The sequence below is a fragment of the Pneumocystis jirovecii genome (genome assembly GCF_001477535.1).
Source record: "Pneumocystis jirovecii RU7 chromosome Unknown supercont1.7, whole genome shotgun sequence".
In the NCBI taxonomy this organism is placed as follows: Eukaryota; Fungi; Ascomycota; class Pneumocystomycetes; order Pneumocystales; family Pneumocystaceae; genus Pneumocystis; species Pneumocystis jirovecii.
Genome location: NW_017264781.1, coordinates 129,575 through 152,717, shown reverse-complemented (window position 1 = coordinate 152,717; position 23,143 = coordinate 129,575). Strand labels below are relative to the sequence as shown.

The 23,143-nt window shown below is 22.6% G+C and overlaps 8 protein-coding genes across 8 annotated transcripts; 4 read left to right on the top strand and 4 right to left on the bottom strand.

The window, feature by feature from the left end:
- Positions 1-199: 199 nt before the first annotated feature.
- T551_01721 (uncharacterized protein) lies at positions 200-1,259 on the bottom strand (the record flags this gene model as incomplete). Its single annotated transcript, XM_018373984.1, has 3 exons — positions 200-739; positions 789-1,159; positions 1,214-1,259. The coding sequence occupies 3 exons, from the start codon at positions 1,257-1,259 to the stop codon at positions 200-202; spliced, it is 957 nt and encodes a 318-aa protein (XP_018229729.1).
- Positions 1,260-1,485: 226 nt separating this feature from the next.
- T551_01720 (uncharacterized protein) lies at positions 1,486-3,977 on the bottom strand (the record flags this gene model as incomplete). The annotated part of the gene is made up of 7 exons (XM_018373983.1): positions 1,486-1,889; positions 2,195-2,542; positions 2,590-3,370; positions 3,411-3,553; positions 3,596-3,762; positions 3,813-3,857; positions 3,895-3,977. The coding sequence occupies 7 exons, from the start codon at positions 3,975-3,977 to the stop codon at positions 1,486-1,488; spliced, it is 1,971 nt and encodes a 656-aa protein (XP_018229728.1).
- A 209-nt stretch (positions 3,978-4,186) lies between these two features.
- T551_01719 (uncharacterized protein) lies at positions 4,187-10,939 on the bottom strand (the record flags this gene model as incomplete). Its single annotated transcript, XM_018373982.1, has 18 exons — positions 4,187-4,455; positions 4,499-4,712; positions 4,756-4,882; positions 4,926-5,100; positions 5,144-5,275; positions 5,316-5,452; positions 5,496-5,950; positions 5,993-6,300; positions 6,341-6,572; positions 6,617-7,882; positions 7,924-8,277; positions 8,320-9,351; positions 9,398-10,114; positions 10,157-10,312; positions 10,354-10,416; positions 10,464-10,512; positions 10,556-10,646; positions 10,693-10,939. 18 exons carry the CDS (start codon positions 10,937-10,939, stop codon positions 4,187-4,189), a joined length of 6,024 nt encoding a protein of 2,007 aa, XP_018229727.1.
- A 1,609-nt stretch (positions 10,940-12,548) lies between these two features.
- T551_01718 (uncharacterized protein) lies at positions 12,549-13,150 on the top strand (the record flags this gene model as incomplete). The annotated part of the gene is made up of 5 exons (XM_018373981.1): positions 12,549-12,565; positions 12,609-12,659; positions 12,714-12,777; positions 12,870-12,926; positions 12,995-13,150. The coding sequence occupies 5 exons, from the start codon at positions 12,549-12,551 to the stop codon at positions 13,148-13,150; spliced, it is 345 nt and encodes a 114-aa protein (XP_018229726.1).
- Positions 13,151-13,310: 160 nt separating this feature from the next.
- On the top strand, positions 13,311-15,150 carry T551_01717 (uncharacterized protein; the record flags this gene model as incomplete). Its single annotated transcript, XM_018373980.1, has 8 exons — positions 13,311-13,389; positions 13,433-13,702; positions 13,748-13,782; positions 13,830-14,117; positions 14,163-14,293; positions 14,342-14,504; positions 14,550-14,865; positions 14,912-15,150. 8 exons carry the CDS (start codon positions 13,311-13,313, stop codon positions 15,148-15,150), a joined length of 1,521 nt encoding a protein of 506 aa, XP_018229725.1.
- Positions 15,151-17,038: 1,888 nt separating this feature from the next.
- Positions 17,039-17,855, top strand: T551_01716 (uncharacterized protein; the record flags this gene model as incomplete). The annotated part of the gene is made up of 6 exons (XM_018373979.1): positions 17,039-17,051; positions 17,097-17,205; positions 17,252-17,379; positions 17,422-17,572; positions 17,617-17,768; positions 17,815-17,855. 6 exons carry the CDS (start codon positions 17,039-17,041, stop codon positions 17,853-17,855), a joined length of 594 nt encoding a protein of 197 aa, XP_018229724.1.
- Positions 17,856-18,312: 457 nt separating this feature from the next.
- T551_01715 (uncharacterized protein) lies at positions 18,313-20,127 on the bottom strand (the record flags this gene model as incomplete). The annotated part of the gene is made up of 6 exons (XM_018373978.1): positions 18,313-18,598; positions 18,645-18,862; positions 18,906-19,355; positions 19,400-19,496; positions 19,536-19,814; positions 19,856-20,127. 6 exons carry the CDS (start codon positions 20,125-20,127, stop codon positions 18,313-18,315), a joined length of 1,602 nt encoding a protein of 533 aa, XP_018229723.1.
- Positions 20,128-21,484: 1,357 nt separating this feature from the next.
- T551_01714 (protoporphyrinogen oxidase) lies at positions 21,485-23,116 on the top strand (the record flags this gene model as incomplete). Its single annotated transcript, XM_018373977.1, has 4 exons — positions 21,485-21,515; positions 21,562-21,770; positions 21,813-22,427; positions 22,469-23,116. 4 exons carry the CDS (start codon positions 21,485-21,487, stop codon positions 23,114-23,116), a joined length of 1,503 nt encoding a protein of 500 aa, XP_018229722.1.
- Between the last annotated feature and the right edge of the window lie 27 nt (positions 23,117-23,143).

The following is a 23,143-nucleotide window of genomic DNA, read 5'->3' as shown; positions in this document are numbered from 1 at the left end:
ACAATAATAGTAGAGATTGAGTTTTAAAACAGTAGTATTTCAAATTCAGTTTTTTTATGTTTTTTTAATTAAAATTTTTGTATTATTTTTAAAGTTGATTTTTAAATTGTTTATAGTTTTTATTTTTTATAATATTTTAAGCTATTTAATATATATATTTTTTAAATGAATTTTATGATCCATTTTAAGAAAATATGAATTATCCTAGAGAAATAACATCTAGTGCATGATTATTTAATGTATGATTTTTTAATTTATTGAATGTTTCATTACAGCTTTGGTTTGGTTTTATGGGTTCTATTTCTTCTTGAATAGTTTTCCGCATAGAAACAACAATTAATGCAAATCCTGCAATGATAAATATTGAAACTTTTATAATATTAAGTAATTTTTTTCCATAAATAAGAAACTTACACATTCCATATTTAGAAGCATCCCATTTACTTTTTTCTAACATTGCTCGAATTTCTCCAAGTATAATTGTGAATTTATTATTAAGTTCTTGAATTTTTATTTCCATATTTTTTTCTTCTGCTTTGTTAGAACTTTTTCTGTCATTAAAATCTATGGCTACATCATTTTTAAGAGCCAGTAAGTCTTCTTTAAGTGTTTGTTCTAATGTCTCTAATTGTTTTCGTAAGGCTAATGTTTCTGCACGTAAAGCAGATGCTTCAATTTTTCTCATAGATTGAATTTCTGTTTTAAGTTCAGATTGTGATGCACGAAATAAATGTATTTCCTAGTTCTTATGTTAATAAAACTTTTCTATGAGATTATCAAATTCTTACATTTTCAAGATTTGAACGAGAAATAAAGTTTGTTTTTGCTGTTTCTAAATTACCAATTAATAATGCATGAATAGACCTCATAACTGTAATAGCTTGATTGTGAGTAAATCCTGTAGCTTCTAGTGTGGAAACTAAATTGTAAGTGTCAAATTGATGCATACTGAATCTAAAATTATTTTTAGGTTTTGTTAATAATATTTTTGTAGATGATGGGGTATGAGAATATAAAGGTATAGAGTCTTTTTTTGAATCATGAGTGTTTTTTCTATTTTGTATACACAGATAGAAATACGAATTAATTTGATTATGTATAATTTTATATTGAGCTTTATAATCTTTGGTTAACGGGTAAAGAAACCATAATCGGTAAGCTGATATATAAAGTAAGTAATTTACAAGATTATAACAATTATTCTTGACCTTACCTCGAATAATTGGATATTTTGGGCCATAACTAGTTAATTTTGTCATTTTATGAAAATTAGAAATATTTTTTATATTAAAAAATATATTATTTTAAATTATAATAGAAATAGTAATAATATATATAATGCTTATATTGATTATAAACAATAGAAAAAATTAAACCATATTTTTGTTCTTTCTATATATTTAATAATGAACTCTTTTATTATATTATGATTTTCAGCGATATTATTTGTATTATACTAAAAAAATTAATCAGATGAATATGATATTAAAATATAGATACATTTATAATATAATTGATTTTTTTTAATTTTTTGTTTTTATAAGGTATATTTCCAAACAACGTCATTAAGTATTTTATATCAAAGTAAAATTGTAGTTGTCCTGTGATAGTTATAGGAGTAAACTGAGAACTTTGGTTCTCATAATATAAATTATTGTTGTTGTGCCCATATTTTTCATATTCTTTATAGTGACTGTCTTTATTGAATATTTTAGTATTAAATATATTTTCTAGAATAGAATAGATTGTATCAATAAAACAGCATTTTATAGTTATTAGACCATTGTAGTCAAAAATATTGTTATCAATATTCATCATACCCCATCCAATATCTTGAATAATAGCAATTATTTCAGAACTAGGATGATTTGGAAGAGAATTTTGATTGTCTATTTATATATTAGTTATTTAAGTATTTTTTGGACATTAACTAGCCTTTCCATAAACTTTTTAGTTTTTTAGTTGAAATTGTTTTTTTTATTTCTGTTTCTAGTCTTTCTTTTACATTTTTGTTTAGAAAAATATATAATGACAGCGTTTTATAAAGCTTTTTTAAATGATAGTTACAAAAAAAATCAAGATTTATACCAAGAGGATATGATGACCTTATTAATTTAATAACCTTTATGAAATAACATATAATATTAATATCTTTAAAGAATTATATGGAATTTTTAATAAATTCAATTTTTACCTGAATTAGATAGATTATTGTACTTTAATGCTAAAAAAATTGTTATAATTTTTCCTATCTTTTTAGATAATTTATTATAAATATCTTTTGTTAATTTTGCGTGAAAATTTGAAATATCGCTTTTTTTGTAGGTGTTGAATTCTAAATTCTTTAATATAGCACTATTTGGTTCTTGTTTTTGTATGATTATTATTGAATCTGTTTCAATTTTTTTTTGAATTTTATCAAGTTCTTCTTTAAAACTCTTTATAAAAAGTGCTGGTTTTTGAATTTGATAATTTAGTAGTGATTCAATATTGTTCCAAACTTTATTATCAACTTTAAATGAAGGTGATGGTTCAAGTGATTCTATATAAAATTAAAAATTATGCCTAAATAGATGTTTAAATATTAACCATTTTGCATTCTCATATTTTTAAGTTGATTATTCATATGTTCTTCTAATTCCAAAACTGAATTTACTGAAATTCTAAATATGGAATTCATATGTTTGTTAAATATAATTCTTGTACTTTCCCAAAGTCTCAATATAAATGAATTTAATTTAACATCTTCTTTACTAAAATTAAATGTTGTTTCATTAAAAAATAATATGATATTATTCCATTGTTCTATCAGTGAATTTATAGTTCTGATTTTATTTAAATAATTAGATCCATTATGTTGAATAATTTTTAAAATTTCGTTCCCCCATTCTATATACATGTTATCTGAGTCGTTTTGGTTTAATTTATCTGACTCAAATAATGATTCTTCTAGCTTATAGTTTTCTAATACATATATATATTTATTATAAATATGATAATACTTAGAAACTATAAGATTATCTATTTTTAGTTTCATTTTCATAAAATTCCTAAATTTTTCTGGAAATATATATTGACCAATTATTGCTGTATGAATAATTTTTTTTAGTGTAATATGAAAGCTATTTGGATCCATATTGTCTTTAAAGGGAATATTAGAAATGTCTTTCATTCTAATTTCCCAAAACATTTTTTCTGTATTTAATGATGTGTTTTTATATATTATATTAAGAGAAGAAAGATATGAAAGAACTTTATAAGTATTTTTTTCCGGAATAGCATTACATATTTCTGTTTTGATCATTTTTATTAAAAATTGTTTTGATTCTGTAATTCTGATATTATTTAGGAGTATATCTTTATTCCTTATCTAGTAATTTAAGTAAATAATAGATATTTTAATATAATACTTTTTTAAATTGGTTATTTAAATGGTTAATTTTTTGTAGGAGTATTGAAGCTAATAAATATTCGGAATCTGATATTAATTTTCTTATTAATTGTGGAAAATATAGTAATAGTTTTATCGTATGAATATATACTAGTTTATTTTCTGAAGTTTATTAAATTATAATTATTTGTAAAACATAAATACCATCAATAGATGTTTTGATTCTAATACTTGTGTTTATTAAAGATTCGTCTGACTTTTTTACTGTGAGGGAGTCTATAATTTTTTTTAATTTCTGATTAATAGTTTCAAAATTCATTTTCATTTTAATAATTCCATCTGCAACATTTATTAGATTATGATAATTATCTCTAAGTTGCCAAGAGATTAAAAATTATAATAATATATTTTTAATAAATACCTGATAATTAAATGGATTTTTTGTTTTTTTTTATCAATATAATTCCTTAAATTAGAAAATATTGAAAAATATTATTACATACTTGATTTTTTTTTGAATTTCTTTACAGTCGACCACTGAATTATTTGAAAAAATATCATCACAATTTGGAAATTCATGATTCATTGTGAAACTAAATAACTAAAGCTTATATTTTTCATGAAACTATATTTTGTATTAATGCATTGTAATTTAAATTTCGATAAAGTTTATTTTTTTAAAGTATGATATATTTTAAATTGCTAAATATATAAATATATTGATATATATATACATATTAAAATTAGTTTCTAAATACTGTTATAAAGTAGTTCTTTACTATTATTTTATATGTCTTAATTTATAAATTTTTTTTTTAAAGAAATCTTTGGTTTATGTTCAAGACTAATTGACACATTAGAATATGCTGTAGATTTAAACAATTTTTTTAGCATATCAGAATCTTTTTTGGGTATCATTTGTAGAATCTGATGGACACTTTCACTGTAATATGCCATTATAGATAATAATTTAAAAGAAATTTCTTTTTTATGTTTTGATTCTAGTTCCTTGATTGATGCAAAACGAATTAATATTGGTATAATGATTATTATAGCTATATATTCTTAAAAATGATGAGATATATCTTTAATATTATTTTAACATACGTTGATTATTTTCTGTTATACTTTTAATAAGATCAATTATAATATCACAAGCATTTGTTCCCATATCAAAAGTAAGTGATTTTCCAGAACTTAAATGAGCTTTTTTGATAATATTGAAAGATGCAAATAGTATAGATTGAAAAATGTACCGTTGTATATTATAAAATGATGATTTTAAAAGTGATTTCATACAGTAAATAAGCATTTTTGCTTTCTAATATCACTTAATAAAAATAGATAAATTTATATGTATTTACATCCTCATCTGGCGATTTTATAAATAAGCTGCAATATTTTTGAGTTGATTTGCTTTTTGGAGAAAGAATTTGTCCAGTAATTGTTATAATTATTGTGATTAAAAGTAATCCATAATTCCACGCTGATCTTTTTAAAATTAGTTATATGTATATACATAACATAAATTTACGATGATTTTTGTATTATTTCTATTATTTGTTCTATAATGTTTTCTATCAAATTCTGTGAAATTTCATAATTTTTTTGACTAGTCTTAGATATAGCTAATATATCTTCACAAAGAATTCTGACTAATGGGAGAACCTTAGGAATTAAATTATACGAGTTTTTATTATAATATAGTTCTGTTTATTAGTATATTTAGAATATATGTTTCAGTTTTTGTACTTAATATTATAAAAAAAGCGCAATCATGAAGGCTACATTGTATCATATGAGGGAATTTTTTTATAACTTTTATATATGATTCTAATGAGTATATTAATAATTTTGACATACTTTCATCATGACTTTTTAAATCTATATTCATTAATAATGATATAAATAGTAGGAAAATTACCATTATGTATACTATTGTTAAGATTTTTGAAATATATAATAAATGGAAGTATTATAATTTCTGAAAGTTCAAACAATTGTTCTGAATATTTTAATATATCTTTTTGTTGACTTCTAAAATTATTTTCGTAATTTTCGCTATATTGGGTTAATATATATCAAATTTTTATGAATATAGTACTTTCTTTTTAAAAGTTCTAAGTTTTCTAGAGGAAAGTTATTTATTAAATTTGTTGTAATTCTTACTATTAAAATTTGAATAATTGGACGTTCTATTAACAACATTTTTTTAAATAATGTTATTAGCTCTGAAAAAATAGGACTATAATATATAATTTCATTATGTAAAGATATATTTAGTATTTTTTCAAAAGCAAAAAGTATATAAAGTTTTTGTTTGTTTGTATTTATAGCTTTTTTATTAGAAATAGGATGTAATAATGCCTCGAAACATAATCCGAAAAGTAAAAAAAATAGCGTAGAGATTTTTTCCTTATGGTTAGCTATTTTGTTTAATTCTATAATATTTAAGTTATCCAAATTATATTGGTCTATTGTTTTAAAAATTATATCTTCATTTGATTCTGAAAGAATTGCAATAGCATAAATTACATTTATTTTAAATTTGTTGCAAATCTTTTTTTATTAATGAAATTTTATCAAAATTTAGAAAATTACCTCAAATAATTCATTGTTATTCATATCTAGGAATATTTTGTTAAAATCTGTTGATTTTGAAGCTAAATAAGCTAAATCATTGGATAATTCATGAGCTTCAAAACAGAATTTAGCGTAGTCTTTTAATGAGGTAATCCATAAAAAGGATAGAAGCATTAAATTCGGTTTAATTATAGAATTTAAACAATTTTTAGTTTGACTAGCAATTTGAAGTTCAGCCCAGCTTGAAATGATAGATAGTTTAAGCATAATTTGGAAATTGTTATTCGAACATTTTAAATCTCCAATTGAAACTGCATTTTCCGAATCTATAATATTTAAAAAATGAAAAAATAAGAATATTATAACTTTTTAAACTTAGAAGTGCTGATGTAAGTAATTTTATAATTCTTCCTGTTTTTGGAATCTCTTTTAGTATCCCGCTTGTTAAAAAATATGAGCAAATATGTATTGCTAATGCTGCAATCTCTGGAACTGAGTCATTTGAAAATGATGGAATAATAGCAGAAATAATTTGTGCTTCGTATTGTTCAAGTAAAGATGATGTAGGAAAATATGGATCTTTCAAAGGAGAGAATATCTATTAGAAATAAGGGAAAAATGATTCAATCTATTTTTAATAACCTTTATAATTTTTTGTATAATTTTTAAACCTTCAAGACGGATATTGTAATTTTTTGAAGTAGATGCCATAAATCCTATTTTAATTAAATTTGAAATATTAGAAGATAAAATTGAAATTTTTGGAGGTATCTGAGAGTCCGGATATTCTTCAAAAAATGATTCTGTATGTGATAATAAATTATTGATACATTGAAGAATTAATTTTTGTGTTTGCCAACGTAAATTTCCTAGTTTTTTTTGAACGTTGTTAAAATTATGATTTGCTTGACTTTTGTTTACTGCAAAGCTAGAAAATTCTTCATCTTTCGAATTTATATAGATATTTTTGTTAACTTTTTGTATTTTATTAGATGACTTTTTTTCGAAAGTTTTTAGACAAAGTTGAATCCAATAATTTTGTTGAGAATCTGATGTATGATGTAACCATATTTCAATGATATTTTTAAGATCTTGGCATTCTGGATTTAAGTCATAGGCTAGCCATATGTATGTATCTAAATTATTTTGTTCCCATTTAAAAACATTTAATATATCATGTTGTATAAGTTGATGAAGTGATTTAATGGATGCTCTAGCCAGATTTTTATGTTTTGACATCATATTTTTTTGAAGGAGTTTTATTAAAAAATATGGATTTAATAAATCAGATGAAAATAGCAAAATATGTTGTGTACAATATATAGCTGTAGCTAATACTTTTTTATCTTTTTCTAAAAGAAGTCCTTTTATTAATATGGATACTAGTTTTTTTGCTTCCGTATTTTTTTCAAGATCTGGACCGAATATATTTACGATTGCATTTAAGCACTTTGCTAATTTGCTTAATATTGGAAATTTTAATGATAAATTAGAAGGTGTTAATATATTGTTAATATTATAATCTATTTCGTTATAGATTTTTGAAATAATATTCAATATATTTAAACAATATAAAGACATGTTAGGTCCAAAAGACTGGATACCTATAGTTATACTTTCGAGTGCCCAGAAGCAAACTATAGGATGATGATCTATGCTTAAAGATAGCAGAATACCTAATATTTGACTAATGTATGAACTGGATGTGATTCTTCCATAATGATTTAATATTCTACCTAAACAAAGAGCATTACCAGAACGGATATCTGGATCACCTATTTCAATAATTTGCTTTAGATAAAACTCTATAAAGGAAGGTATAAGTTGTTTTTTTCTTAGACCTGTTAATCTTCCAATAACTTCACAGGAAATTCTCCGGATGGCTGGATTGTAAGAATTTATTCCATACTATAATAGTTAAAAAAAGAAATGAATTTATATGCAATTACTTTTGCTATTTGTTCCATTAAGTTTATTGTTTTTGTATTTTTTAAATTGTTTATTTGATTTATTTGATTCTCTATAAAACGAAGAATTCCAAGAATTGCTAAATTTGAGTTACAGATTATTGCATTATTTTGTTGAAAAGGTTTAGTGGATGATGAAAACGTAATAAATGTAATTAACTGTTCAAGTATACTCTCTTTAATTTTGTTTGACTGGTTCAAAAAGACTGCACCAAATAGTAGGATTGATAGGTCAATGATTTCTATATGAATGGATAGTTTATTTGATGGAATTTCATCAAAAGAACAAAAAATATTATGAATTTGTAATGGATTATTTTCTTGAAAATCTGAATTCTAAAAATATTAGAAGTAAAGTTTAATTAAAGGAGGAATTACAGAAATATTTGCATTAATAAGACTATACTCTTTTGGAACATATATATAGTTTTGTAATATATTGTTATTAGTTGCTTCATATATTTCTTGATGTTCAGAAAATTCTTGCAAATTAATAAAACTCGATATTTCATTAATGTTCTGATTAGATTGAAAGTAATAATAAAATTGGTAGTTTGGCATATTTTTAATAGTAGAAATGCATGGGTTTGCAAAATTAGTAATTAAACGAGATATGAGCTCACCTTGTGTAGTATCTGTTGGATTTTTCCATATGATTAATAGATAACATTGAAGTATTCTTTTTTCAACCATAGTTTCTAGAATCTCTTGAGACAAATGTACATACTTGTCCAAAAATGTGTTATTTTTTTGTTTTTTTTCCAAAAAAACAAGAATAGTATTAGTTTCACTTATCATGATACTGATTTTTCTTAAGACATCTGTTGTTAATAATTCTTTATTATGTAGTAAAAATGAAAATATAGATCCTAGAGCATATTCTCGAGTGTATAATAAAAATAAAGTTTCTGTGTGATTTATTTCAGTAGAAAGATTGCTTATAGATGGTTTTAGAAGTGTATTTTCCCATAATATAAATAACTGAGAGATAAAGTTTCTAACAAAAGATGATCCAAGTTTCATTAATGAACTAATTAATGTCCATGCTACTTGTATAGGTATTATTGTAGCATGTATTGTGTTATTTATTGTTAGTTTTAAAATAGAATAAGATACAGAAAATATTTCGGATAAAATATTAGAAGAAATATATAAGGATTTTTGTTTTCCGAGACTAATTAATCTTGAAAGAGCCAGTGCATGTCCTCGTATACGTAATTTTGAAAGAGAGTCAATACTATTAATATCCGTAGATATGAATTCTTTTACATATTTTAAGCAAAAATTTGTTAAATACGTCATATCATTTGGAATAGAAACTGCAAAACACTTAATACACCAGCTTGCATAATTTTGTATTGTCAAACTTGTGCAGTTCAATGTAAATAAAAGATTGTTTCTTAATGATTCCTTTTTTAAATATTATAACTTCGTTAGTATGTATTTTGATACTTACACGAATAATACTAGTAGTATAGTTAAGTGTTAGAATAAATTTCGATAATTCATATAATATACTTGTGAGCATTACTTTTTTTGCTTGAGTAAGATCTGCTTTGTGAAGCCATATGCTTAAATACTCATTATTTAGTATTTTTAAGACTTTAAATTGTGAAGCTTCATCTAATTTTTTCTTCATGATATCTAAAAGATGACAAATAATATTCCTAGTTACTGAAATTTTTTGTTTATCTTTGATATTATTAATCATAGAGGCAATATCATAAATATGATTTTTAATAATAAATCTATAATGATTTATGATCCAATCTTTTTCGTAATGTTCTAAAAATTTTGAGTATATATTTACAATAAATCTTTCTATGTAAGGATTTGTTATATGTTTAGCATATATATCTGATATATGTTTTAGAGTAAATGGTAATGATTTTTCTATATCTGAATCATAATATGTGTATTTCTTGAATGCTGCAGGTAATATGTCATTTTTTATAATATTATTTGATTGTGTTTCTTTATTTTCTTTAGGTAAATTAACGTTCTTAGTAGCTAATTTGGAATTTGATATTAGTGCTATAGCTATAGTTTTTGCTGCTTGATCATGGATAGAAAAGTTAGGTTTATCGATAAATTTAATAGCTATAGTTTTAACAGTATTAATATCTGTGTAACCTGAAACCGATATACAAATTTTAATAAGATTCTTAAAACACTATAATTATAAATAAATTATTAAATATATAATAAGTATTACTATTAACGCTTTTAATTTCACTATGTCTGTTTTGTCTGATAAGCTTGATTTTATGAATTTAAATATTTTTTTAGTATTAGTTTCATTTACGACACCGTCATAGGAAGTTAATACTTCTGACAATGTTTCAAAACAAGATGCACGGAGCTCACAAATCTTTAAAAAATTAGAAGAAAAGTCTTATATAGTAAAATTACGTTATTTGAAATTTTAAATATTTTAAATATTACGTTTATAGTATCATTGAGATGAATTGATAACTAGCATTTTTTTAGCATTATTTTATATAAAATATAATAATAATTACTTTATTTCCAGATGCTAAATAAATATGCTTAATAATAACCAATATTGTCCTTAGAAATTAGAAGATTAAATAAATAATAAATTAAGAAAAACCATTTAATATGTAAATTGTTGCTTTTTGGTTCTGGTAGTAAAATGTTTTTAAGAAGGCTATTAAAAGTATCAAATAATGTAACACAATTTCCTGATAACAGCTATTAAAAAAAATTATAATATATTCTACGTTTTACCTCTTGAAAAAATTATTTCAAAACAATGACCTAAATGATTTCGTATTATTCTTGAAGGTACTAAGATTTCTGGCTTTATAATTTGACAAAGTATTTGGAGTATTTCTTCTTGTTTTTCGTTTAATTGCTTTAATTCTAGATTCTCTAGTTTTTCTGAAATTTCCAGTAGAGTATTAGAAAGTATAACACTTTTTTGTTCTTTATTTGTATACTCAAAATTTGTCAAATCAATTTGCAAAATAGTCATAATTTATATATATTTATATATATTTCGAAAATTGTGAGTTAACATAAGTAAAAATTTATAGTTATTTCTAAAAGAATGTATTTAAACTTTAAAATATTAATTATGTCTTTCGTGGGCTTTTACTTTTTTATATTAATATTAGTGAAATAGTAAAATTGAATATAAAAAATGAATAAATGAAATTATTATGTTACTAAAATATTATTGAAATTGATGAGTTTAAAAAATATTTATTTTTTTTTATGTAAAAAATATTGTTTTTGAATTTTTTGAATTTTTAAATAAGGTATGAATGCAAAAAAAAAAATATATATTTGAGTTATAAAATAAGAAAATATCGAATATTTTAATTACATTTTATATGTGTTAGTAAGATGTAATTAGTTGAATAATAATGTCAGATTTATTTTTTTATAACAAAATTAAAAAATGTATTTTATATATATTTTGAATATTTAGTTTTAAAAAATATAATAAATGTATTAATTAATGATGTTACTTAATGGTGAATAATAAATGCTTCAAAAGCTTTGAATGACTGCTATATTATTTATAAAACAAAAATAAAGCTGGTTTTGTTGATTTTTTGTTGGTGAATTTTTAAATTTAGTATTGTTGTGAAATTTTATAAGTAAATTATGTACTGTTTATGTATTGTTATGAAAACAAGAAATATGTTAAAGAAATAGTAAGAGAATATGATTACGATATTTTATTTGTTTATTAAAACTGATAAATATTATTTTAAAATATAAATGTTTTTTAAATAAAATTTTGTTTATGATAAATGATAGCATTAAAAATATTAATGAAATTGACTATACTTATTATGTATTTTGTCTTTTTTTTCTCTTTATAATTATTCTTTATATAAGAAAAAATAGTGGCATTTTTATAATAGTAAAAAAAAATCTGAGATTTTTTATGAAATAATGAATGTAAATATGCTATAGATTTTAAACATTAACTTTTTTATTCATCCTGCTTTTTGAAACTGAAAAAATGATAATACATTTAATTGAAAAAGATACTTTAAAGATGAATTAGATGTTTAGAGCAAACTTTAATTGTTTAAATTTCAATGGTTTGTTATTTCTAATATCAAGAATATAAAGAATTTGTTGCAAATCAAGTGTTAGAAGTTAAATGTTTATATTTTACTTTGTAATACTTGAATATTCTTTGTTTTGATGTCTTTTTGTTCTTAAGTGATTTAACTCGTTCTTAATATCATTTTTATTTGTTAGTATAGAACTTGTTTTTTCTTCACTCGGCCAGAAATTTATCTAGTATTAATAAACATATATATATATATATATATTATATACTCTGTACCTTTTTTACATAATTTTCATAAAAATATGGATTCCCAAAATAATACATCATACCAACTGGAAATAGTACATAAATACTAAACTATAAAAATAAGTCCAATAATTTAATAAAAAGAATTTTATACTTTTATAAATTCTAGTCCTGACCCCCCTATTTTTCTTAATATAATATATATTTAATTAAAATTTTAAATGTAATTTCGTAAAATGATTTCCATTTCGATTGAATCGTATTTTGATTATTTTTAAAAACTAAAAAGATTTAATGCAGTAAAATGAATGGCAATACTAGGTTTTTAAAGCTTTTGTTTTGCTTTGTTTGTAATTATTTTTAGATATGATGGTTTATTTCATCGGGACAATAAAGCTGGTTTAAATAAAGTCAAGTATGCATAATCTTATAAATATATGTAACATTTTTTATTAAATTAGTTATATAGTAATGATGATTTTGAGTTCTCCGGAAATTATGATCAATCTGACATCAATTATTTGAGCGAAAAGGTTAAAACTCTTAAAGATGTTCGTTGTACTTATTAAAATTCATCGCTGATGGATTATATAATCAAAAATGGTCTTGTTAATATATATATTAGATAACAATATCTATTGGTGATGAAATTCGTGATTCGTCTTTATTTTTGTCTTCAATGGTAAAAAAAAAAAAAAAAAAAAACAATAAATATAATATATATTTTAATGTTCTAATTTTTTTTTTAAGAATGATACATTTTCTAATACAAACGTTACATTACGTGGAATAATGAAAAATATGAAATGCGTAGCAAAACAACAAAATATTGGATGGTTTCATTTTTTTTTATTTATTTTTTTTATCTGCATTTTGTTTTGGGGATTATTGTATTTTCGCTTTTGAGTTGATTTTGGATTTAAAAAGTGTGTTTTTTGTTGAAAAATATATTATTTACTTTATATCTTATTTATTATTACTATACTTTTATTGTCGTTGCTATGGTGTGTTGTCACGTGTTTTTTGTTTTGTCTTTCCGTATCATCTCTTTTGTTTTATGGATTAAATGAAAAAGAATTCTTCTGATATTTTACGGTCTAATAGTGTGAAGGTTGTTGTTAGAGTTAGACCCCTTAATGAAAGAGGTAAATTATTTTTTTCATTTTTCATATTTTCTAATATTTAAAGAAATTGCTCGAGGTGCAAAATGTTTAGTATCTGTTGATACAACTGATGGGCAAACCTTGATTGTAAAATCTCCGGATGACGCTGATTCTGGAAATTTTAAGGTTTTAAGAAGAAGAATACCTGAGTTTAGAACATTTTCGTTTGACAAGTGTTTATGGTCTGTGGATAAAACAGATCGTCATTTTTCAGGTCAAGATGCTTTATATAATTATTTGGGTAAAGAATTTGTTTTTCATTCTCTTGAAGGTTATAATACATGTATATTTGCTTGTATTGTTTCTAATTTATTATAATAAAAAAATTGATTTTATTTAGATGGTCAAACTGGTTCTGGTAAAACTTATTCAATGGTAGAAATTTTATCTATTTTGAGATTCAGATTGAATTAATGTAAAAGATTGGTAGCTTGAATGATCCTGGGCTTATGCCATTGACATGTAAATATTTGTTTGATCAGATTGCAAAACGTTCGAAGATGGATATATGCTTTACTGTTACTGTATCATATTATGAAATTTATAATGAAGTTGCTATGGATCTTTTACGTGCTAGGGATGTTAATCAGCGTTCTGTGGCTTTGAAAGTTCGAGAAAGTCCTATTGATGGTCCTTATTTGGAGAATTTATCTGAATTTCAAGTTACTAGTCTTGATGATGTTCTTGCCTTTATTCGAGTGGGTAATAATGTAATGTGATTTATTCATAGAAGTTATGAAAATTGATAAATTTAGGCAAGGATTACTGCTAGTACACGTATGAATGATACATCTAGTCGTTCACATGCTATTTTTACAATAAAGATAAAACAAGTTTATTTGGATAAAAATAGTAAAAGGACTGTTGAGAAAATATCTCGGTTTAGGTAAATATATATATATATATATATTAGTTTTATCATTAATGATATCAGATTGGTTGATTTGGCTGGCTCTGAAAGAGCATATGCAACTGGATCTACCGGTTCTAGATTGAAAGAAGGTGCTTCAATTAATAAATCTTTGACTAGTTTAGGACGTGTTATCACATATCTTTCTGAAGGGAAACCTGAAAGCATAATTCCATATCGTGATTCTGTGAGATCTATTATTTTTATGATTTTTTTTAAATAGAAAAAATAGGTTTTAACTTTCTTACTTTCTGATAGCTTAGGCGGTAATAGTAAAACTGCTATGGTAGCTTGCATCTCTCCTTCTGATTATGATGAAAGTCTTTCTACGCTCCGGTATGCAACTGCTGCAAAACATATACACACCAATGCTATTGTTAATGAGACGAGAGAAAGGAAGTTTTTGTGTAACGCTGATATAGAAAAAGAACTTGATGATATGACACGATTACTTGCTGAAGTTCAGGCTGAAAAAAATGCATTAGAAGGACATAAATATGAGTCTATAAAATTACGATTTACAATAAATAGTTTAAAAGATGTATATGGTAAAAAAATATTTATAGATAATTTAATTATTAATAAAATGTAAAGAAACACGTATATTATCATTAGAAAAGGAAAATGAAGCACTTAGGACGCATTTAAGATTAGCGATTGATTCTATTCGAAATCCTATTTCTTTTCCTGAAACAACTGAGTTTGAATCTGGTATTAATAGTGATGTTCTTAGAGAATATGATTGCATTGATGATGATTTCGAAATACTTCAACATGATATAGATTCTTTGAAGTTTGACCTTATTGAACTTGGTCATGAGATAAATTGGTAAATATAATATTTTATTATGTAACTCTGTTATTGATGATTCATACAAACTATTATATAACATAATAACATAAATGAATGTATGTATCATGTATTTTTAGTTTAATAAATAAAAAAGTTATAACATATCTATAAAAAAAAATAACATTTAATATATTTAATTTAATATATTTAATATATATATAATAACATTTCTACTTTTTTTAATAATATTATTGTAAGTTGTAAGTATTGTTTGTATATATTTGCTGATATATGCTTTTAGAAATTATTTGAAATGCATCTTTCATAAAGATTATAATCTATTAATTATACTATTGATAAGCAGGTTATTCAAATATTAAATTTAATTTACTGAACGTATAAATACTGAACGTATAAAATAATGTTAATGTATTTTAATTTTTAAAGAATTACATCTTTATTATTATGGATTAATTGGAATTGTATATCTATAAAGTTTTTATTAATATGTATTAAGCGTAAAATGCCATTAATACATGTATATATTTAATTGTAAATATTAGATAATATTTATTTAGTTTTTTAGGACTTTTTAATATATAATAAAAAAAGTATCTACAATATAATGTGATTTGCGAACCATTTTAATAGAAAAATTATCTTGATTATATTTAAATGGACTTTAAAAAAAAATCTCTATGTAAATCTATTTTTTTAAATAAAATGAAAAAATTGAAAAAATAAAAAATATAAATTTATACATGTTTAATAATTAATAAAACGGTATTTCACTATATACGATATTAGATATTATGAGATTATATATTTATATATATTAATTTATATATATTATGTAAATTATAGATTCATTAACCATTAAATAGTATTTGGATTATTTTTAAAAATATTATATAAATTTATTTATTTGTAATATATTATATATATCATAGTTGATATAAAAAAAAATTAGATAAAAATTATATCTATATTAGAACAATAAAAATATAGGTCAATTTAATTATACAATATATATATATAATATAATATAATATACTATAATTAATATACTAATTATTTAAGATTATAATTTATAATGATCGTGAAAATATGTATACATTGAGTGTACGTATATAATTTTAATAATAATAAATTATAAATATATATTAAATAATCTGTAGATATTATTCAATTTAAAATAATTATATAAAACGCTTATAAAAATGAAAAATTTCAAAATAATATAAACTTATAAAAATTAATAATAAAATTATATATACTCTACTCAAATCTTGTAAAATATCAAAACGTAAAATGAATTATATAAATTATTACGACTAAATATCAGTAGTATATGCATTTATTAATGTAATTATTATTTATAATAATATTAAATTTTCAATTTTTTTACATAAATCAAAAAATATATAATCATAATTTGAAGTTAAAAAATATATATTAATTTTATTAATATATTCTATATAAGTAAATATAAGTAAAAAATAAGTAAAAAAATAATTATCAGAATTTTTATTAAAACAATTTGTTTAAAAAAAACATTTTTTTTTTTCAATTTATTTAATTCTATGCATTCTTATTTCATATAAAAATATATATATAATATATATATAATATAACACTCAGTTTTATAGATTTTTATTATATTTTTTATAAATTAAAATGTTAAAATTAACATATAAGATTTTTAAATAAGAATTTATATTATATTTATATATATAATTATTTATTATAATATATATAAAACTCATATCATATATATATTTAAATTAGATGAATAAGTAATTGTATAAAAAAACATTTTAATAATGTGCCCGTAAGTTATTTTAAGAATCAAGTATTTTTAAAAAAAAATCGATAATTAGAAATTTGTATTTAAGATTTAATTTAGAATTCGAAATATAAATTTATATATGTTTGATGAAGGTAAGTATTTGTTTAATATCTTTATTAATAAAATCAATATTATAGATTTATTGATTAAAAATCGATTACTAATTGAAGAAAGACCATTAAAAAAAGTATTAAAACGTTGTAGTTCTATCATAGAACATCACTATAATGCAACCCATGAATTCCAGTATGATTATTTATAATATCTAAAATTTCAATTACTAATTTTACAGAGAATCTCTAAATAATCAAATCAATATAGATTTTACATATTTTGAACTCACTATAAAACGATTAGCATCATTATGGAAAACAAACAAATTAGAAATATTTAATTATTCTAATGAAAAACTAGAATTAGGTTCATTACTAAAATTATTTTACAGATTTCTAAATTATTCAGATAAAATGATTTTATCTACAAAAACAAATATATATCAACTTTATGATAAACTTTATCAAGCTCAAAAAATTAAATTAAATAAATTAGAATACAACAAACTCACAAATGAAATTCAGTCAGATCAACCCAAAGACAGAAAAACATTGCAGGAGTAAAAATCAAATAGTTTATATTAACAATATATAACATTTGTAGTCTTATTAATAAATTGCATGCAGAAATCCACGCCCTAAAATTAGAAAAAAAATCATATATAAATATATGGCATTCTAGAAAATCGCAATTTGCGGAAACAATTATTACTTTACAGGCTATATCTAACAATATTCAAACGGAAAAAGAACAAGGTATATCATATAACTTTTAATATATAAAAAACATAAATGAACATAGAAAAATCAAAAGGATTAACAGAAACAGAAATACAAGAGTAGTTCACCATTGAAAAACAAACAATTAAGAAAAATATTATAATTATATACGATAAAAAGAAAACAACTTTTTAGTATTTTTCTAAACATAATAGCTAAGGATTTCATGTAAAAAATGTAGTACTTTTTCCACTATCAAAATACAACATATTCATATAAGCAATATTTTCATATAAATACAAAACATCCCAACCACATAAATCAGTATATTACTAGTTATCATACATATCTATTAACCAGTACCCTGAAATTACACCAAGTAACACTAACTCCAATTTTAAGATACATCATTTAACATCGCTAACATTTATTTCCACAATTTATTAAAAAAAAGGAATTTCAGACCTTTTTACCAAAATTATTGTATCTTTCAATCTTTTACCAAAAAATCATGCCCAACAATATATTTATAAACATAGATTTTGGACTAAATTCACCTATCACAACATAAATTATTTTATTATGTTTTTTGTATAGCATCAGTATAAGTTGCATCTGCTTGACCATACGTATATGTTTGAGTTCTTAGAAACTTAGTATTTTTACGAAAATTATTCATTTCCCTTGCACATGCAGATTTATGTAAAGAATCACTCATTTCAACGTAATTCTGAGGCTCGCATCTTTCCTTATACTTTTCATAGAAACTTCTATAACCACCATGCAAAATATAAATTTCTGGATAATATAAAAGAGGATATCTTTGCATATTAAGCTGTCTATCCTTATTTCTTAGATATAAAGCCCTATCCACATTTTAATAACAATACGTACTTTTTCAAAAAAACATACAATCTTGGAGCACGATGTGAACTATATTCACAATGAAACACTATCAAACACCTTTTGGTCTTAGGATTATCCAAGAGAAGCGCATCTAAAGCATCTTTTGTATTAATATTAACAGCACCTATAATATGACCACCATTATATTCATATTCAAATCGACAATCAACAATTATATATTCATCACATTGATCATGATAATGTCCATCTAACAATTTAACAAACTATTCATATCAGAAAAAGCAAGCGCTATTAATAAACTTTTACTATATCAATATCGATTCTTTTCAAACGATCGTCTTTAATACTAAAACAAGGCAAAATCCGACAATCATTAGAATTTAATTCCAATGGTGATGCCTGTAAAGATATATTATTATTGTCTTGTCCATCATGTTTTGCAGAAAAAAAGTCAGATGAATTCTGATACAAGCTCTGTGTCCTTCTCCACTTTACTGCTCGATAATCCGCATTATCATGATTTATAAAACTAAGAGGGGAAGTTTCCAAAGCAATTGAATAACGAGAAAATAAAGGCTTTGCAAAAGTCTGAAAACTAGACTGTATAGTATTATCCAATGAGAGTCGCAAAGGATTTGGAGAATTAGCAAAAAGATCATTTAAAGTTATATCGCAAAATTCATCATCATTTTTTATTTGATTATCCGAATTCTCCCTGTTATAATTCGTATCTAGAGAAGACGGGCATATTTTCGACTATAGAATGTTATCATTGTACATTAAATACGAAATAAATCTACATATTCATCAACCATAACCGAACTATCTGTCTTATTCGAAACAACACGATTAGTTATTTCATTTAGCGCTATTTCAGAAACCGTATTACAATATTCTCTAGATTTTTTTAATATTTTTTAAAAACAATATAACTACCTTGCTTCATTGTTATCATAAAAGCGTAAATCCCTATCAATAAAAGTTTCGCATTGTCTTGCATTAAAAATTGAAGCTTCTTGATTATGAGGCAATGGAGAGTAGTCCATAGCTTCTACAGGCGATGATGAACATGGGGTAGTTGTATTAATATTATCCATTGATAAAGAATCAAACTTAGGAATATTAAGGCCTTTTGAAGGATCTAATACAGGAGTAGACTGATGCTCACATGCAAATTTAAGTAGAAGAGAACGTCTAGGAGTCGGAAGAACAGGACTATTCAACTAAATAACATAATTACAAAAATTCAATATTACCTTTTATCGATATAAAAATTACCAGAAAACTCTGCAGCAAGTGATGCAGTGGGGCTCATTTTAAACGTTCTTGTATCAAAAGATACACCATTATCATCATTTTCAGTACTTTTTTTAAAATTAATAGTACTAGAGATATCATTTTTACCATTATATTTTTTCTCAGAAATTACTGAAATGAACTTATCAATCTTACTATGATTTGATGTACTAGACCGACAAGGATTAGAATCACCAGAAAAACAAAAGGCAGCAAGAGGTGAAGTATCCATATGCAAAATATCTACTAACTTTATAAGCTCCTCAGCAGACAAAATAACCGTCCTTAGACTATCATTATAGAAAATATATTAAGAAAATTCAATAAAAGGTATGTAATAACTGAAAATATCACCCAAAGATAATTAAAATAATAAAAATAGTGCTCAAAAAATTATTGCAAAAAATTTCTAAAAAATCAAAAAATTATCCAAGAAATTCTAATTCCTTTTATATTATAAAAGACAGGTTCCTTAAATTGTATATTTTTTTCAAAAGATGGCCTAAAAAGTTACAAATTTATAATCAAAAGCGTATCAAGTTTCTAATAAAGTAATCAAAACATTTAATATAAATTCAAATTATTTATGAGAAGTTGCCGTTGTCACCATGACAACGATATACTGTAAAAAGACACTTAAAAATATATAAGCAATTTTTTCAAATAAAAACAAAAATTTATTATTATTTCTACTTTTTATTATATATTTTGCACTAAAGTTGATCATTTTAGAAGTATATAAAACAATAGTATCTTTCAAAAAAATGTCGATAATGTAATTCGTTATTTTGAAATATCATTTAACAAATCCTAAAATTATCTTCTTTTAATACCTTTTATGTTACAAATACAAAAAATCCTTAAACAGAATGTTGTGTTAACTATTAATAAATTTAATTTTATATTACTAAAATGATCAAAATACAACTAAATATAAAATATTTTTTTTTACTATAAAGTTTGAATTTATTTAGGGAAAAACATTATATATTTAAATAATATTTTTCAATGTTTGTACTATTTTTTTCATAAAAAATACAGTATTTAAAAATATTTTTATTTATTAATTAACATTAATATAAAATTTAATTATTCTACTATATGTTTTTATATATAATCCACAAAAAATTTTGAATAAATATATACATAACTACACATTAAATCATTAATTTATCCAAAAACATACAACATACTAAATCATTAAAACATATAAATAACAATATAATTTAGATATCGTAAATTTTATAAATGTTAAATTTTACACATCTATAAAAAATATATTAATAAACTTAATAGATATATTATTTAAAAGAATTAACATTCAATGTTTCACATCATTCTATTATTAAACAACTCTCTCAAAAAATATTACATTTATAATTACTTTTTAAAATAAAAATATTCAGCATTTTTATTATATTTTTATATTTAAATATAACATAAAATTTGCCTTTAAATATTAATTATTTTTTACAAATACAAATTTACTAACTATATCTATATCTGCAAACCAATTAACATTTTTTTTTAAAAATATAACTAAATTTTACTATAACTTTATTATAATTATATAATAAAAAAAGATAGTTATGTTATCACACAAATCTATAGGAATTTTGGGTATACTATACTTTTTATTATCATGAATTCTAAAATTATTTATTAGGAGGTGGAATCTCTGGACTATCTACTGCTTGGTATCTTTCTTATTTACTTCACCCATCCACCAAAATAACTATCCTTGAGTCATCTAATAGACTTGGGGGTCTACTTAGTACAAAAAAAATTGATTTATCTCAAGGAACAATATATTTTGAAGAAGGCCCAAGATCTCTTAGACCTACTGGAGTTTCAGGGTATATAACTCTTAATATGGTATATTTCAATTCAACTTAAAATTAACTCAATTATATATAGGTAAAGAAATTAAATTTAATTGATGAAATGATTCTTATACCAAAAAATTCACCATTAATTAAAAATAAATTTATATATTTTCAAAATCAATTAAACGCTCTTCCTAATTCATTACTATCACTATTTCTACCAAAAACATCACTTTTTCGCTCACTTCTTTGGGCAATAATATGTGAACCATTTAAACAAACTAGAAATAAAAATATTACAGACGAATCGATTTCTAGTTTTATATCAAGAAGATTTAATACATCAGTTTCCAAAAATTTAGCTAGTGCTCTTATACACGGAATATATTCAGGCGACATCGATGATTTAAGCGCTAGATCTGTTTTACCATATTTCTGGAAATACGAAGAACTTTATGGCAGCATTTTAAAAGGAATTTTATTTGATAGCATTTCTCTAAATAAGAATAAAGAAAACGTAAAATCATCTATTGAAAAAGAGTCCAAAGATATCATAGCAAAAACAAAAAATACATATATCTATTCATTTAAAAACGGACTAAACACACTTAGTAATACTATATCTAATGATCTTTTTTCAAAAAATAATGTTCATATATATTTTAATTCAAAAGTTCAATCACTTGAGTTTAAGAATATATTCAAAGTATTATTTAAATGCATTTATTAAAACATTAATAACATTAGGTAAAAACAAATACATCAGATTTTTTTTTTGACCATTTAATATCAGCATTACCAATACAAGTTATTACAGAAATTTTTAATCCTTTTAAAAAACTAACAAAAAGCTTCTCAAATAATACTGTTTTAGTGGTAAATCTTTTTTTCGACAATAAAAACCTTTTACCCATTAAAGGTTTTGGATATCTTATTCCAAAGTCAGTTAGTGAAAAGGAAAACCCGGAAAATGCTTTAGGTGTTATATTTGATAGTAATAGTTTTCCTGAATTAGACACATACAAAGGAACCAAGATAACAGTAATGATAGGAGGAAGTTTATGGAAATATAAAACCACATTTCCTAAAGAAAACGAATTTGCAGAATTAGCACAGAACGTTATTTCTAGACACTTAGGAATAAAAGATACACCTATTATTATTAACTATAAACTCCAGAAGGAATGTATACCACAATACAATGTCGGGCATTACAAAGATCTTCAAAGTATTCATAATTATCTTTATAATACATACCAAGGTCGTTTCTCTGTTGTTGGAAATTTCTATGGAGGCATTGGTGTCAGTGACTGTATAAAAAATGCATATTTCCTTACAAAAAGATTAAAAGAAAGAGGGAGGGCCACAGGACTAGAATCCATAGAACTAAATTAATTATATCATAAGCCACTAAATCATAAA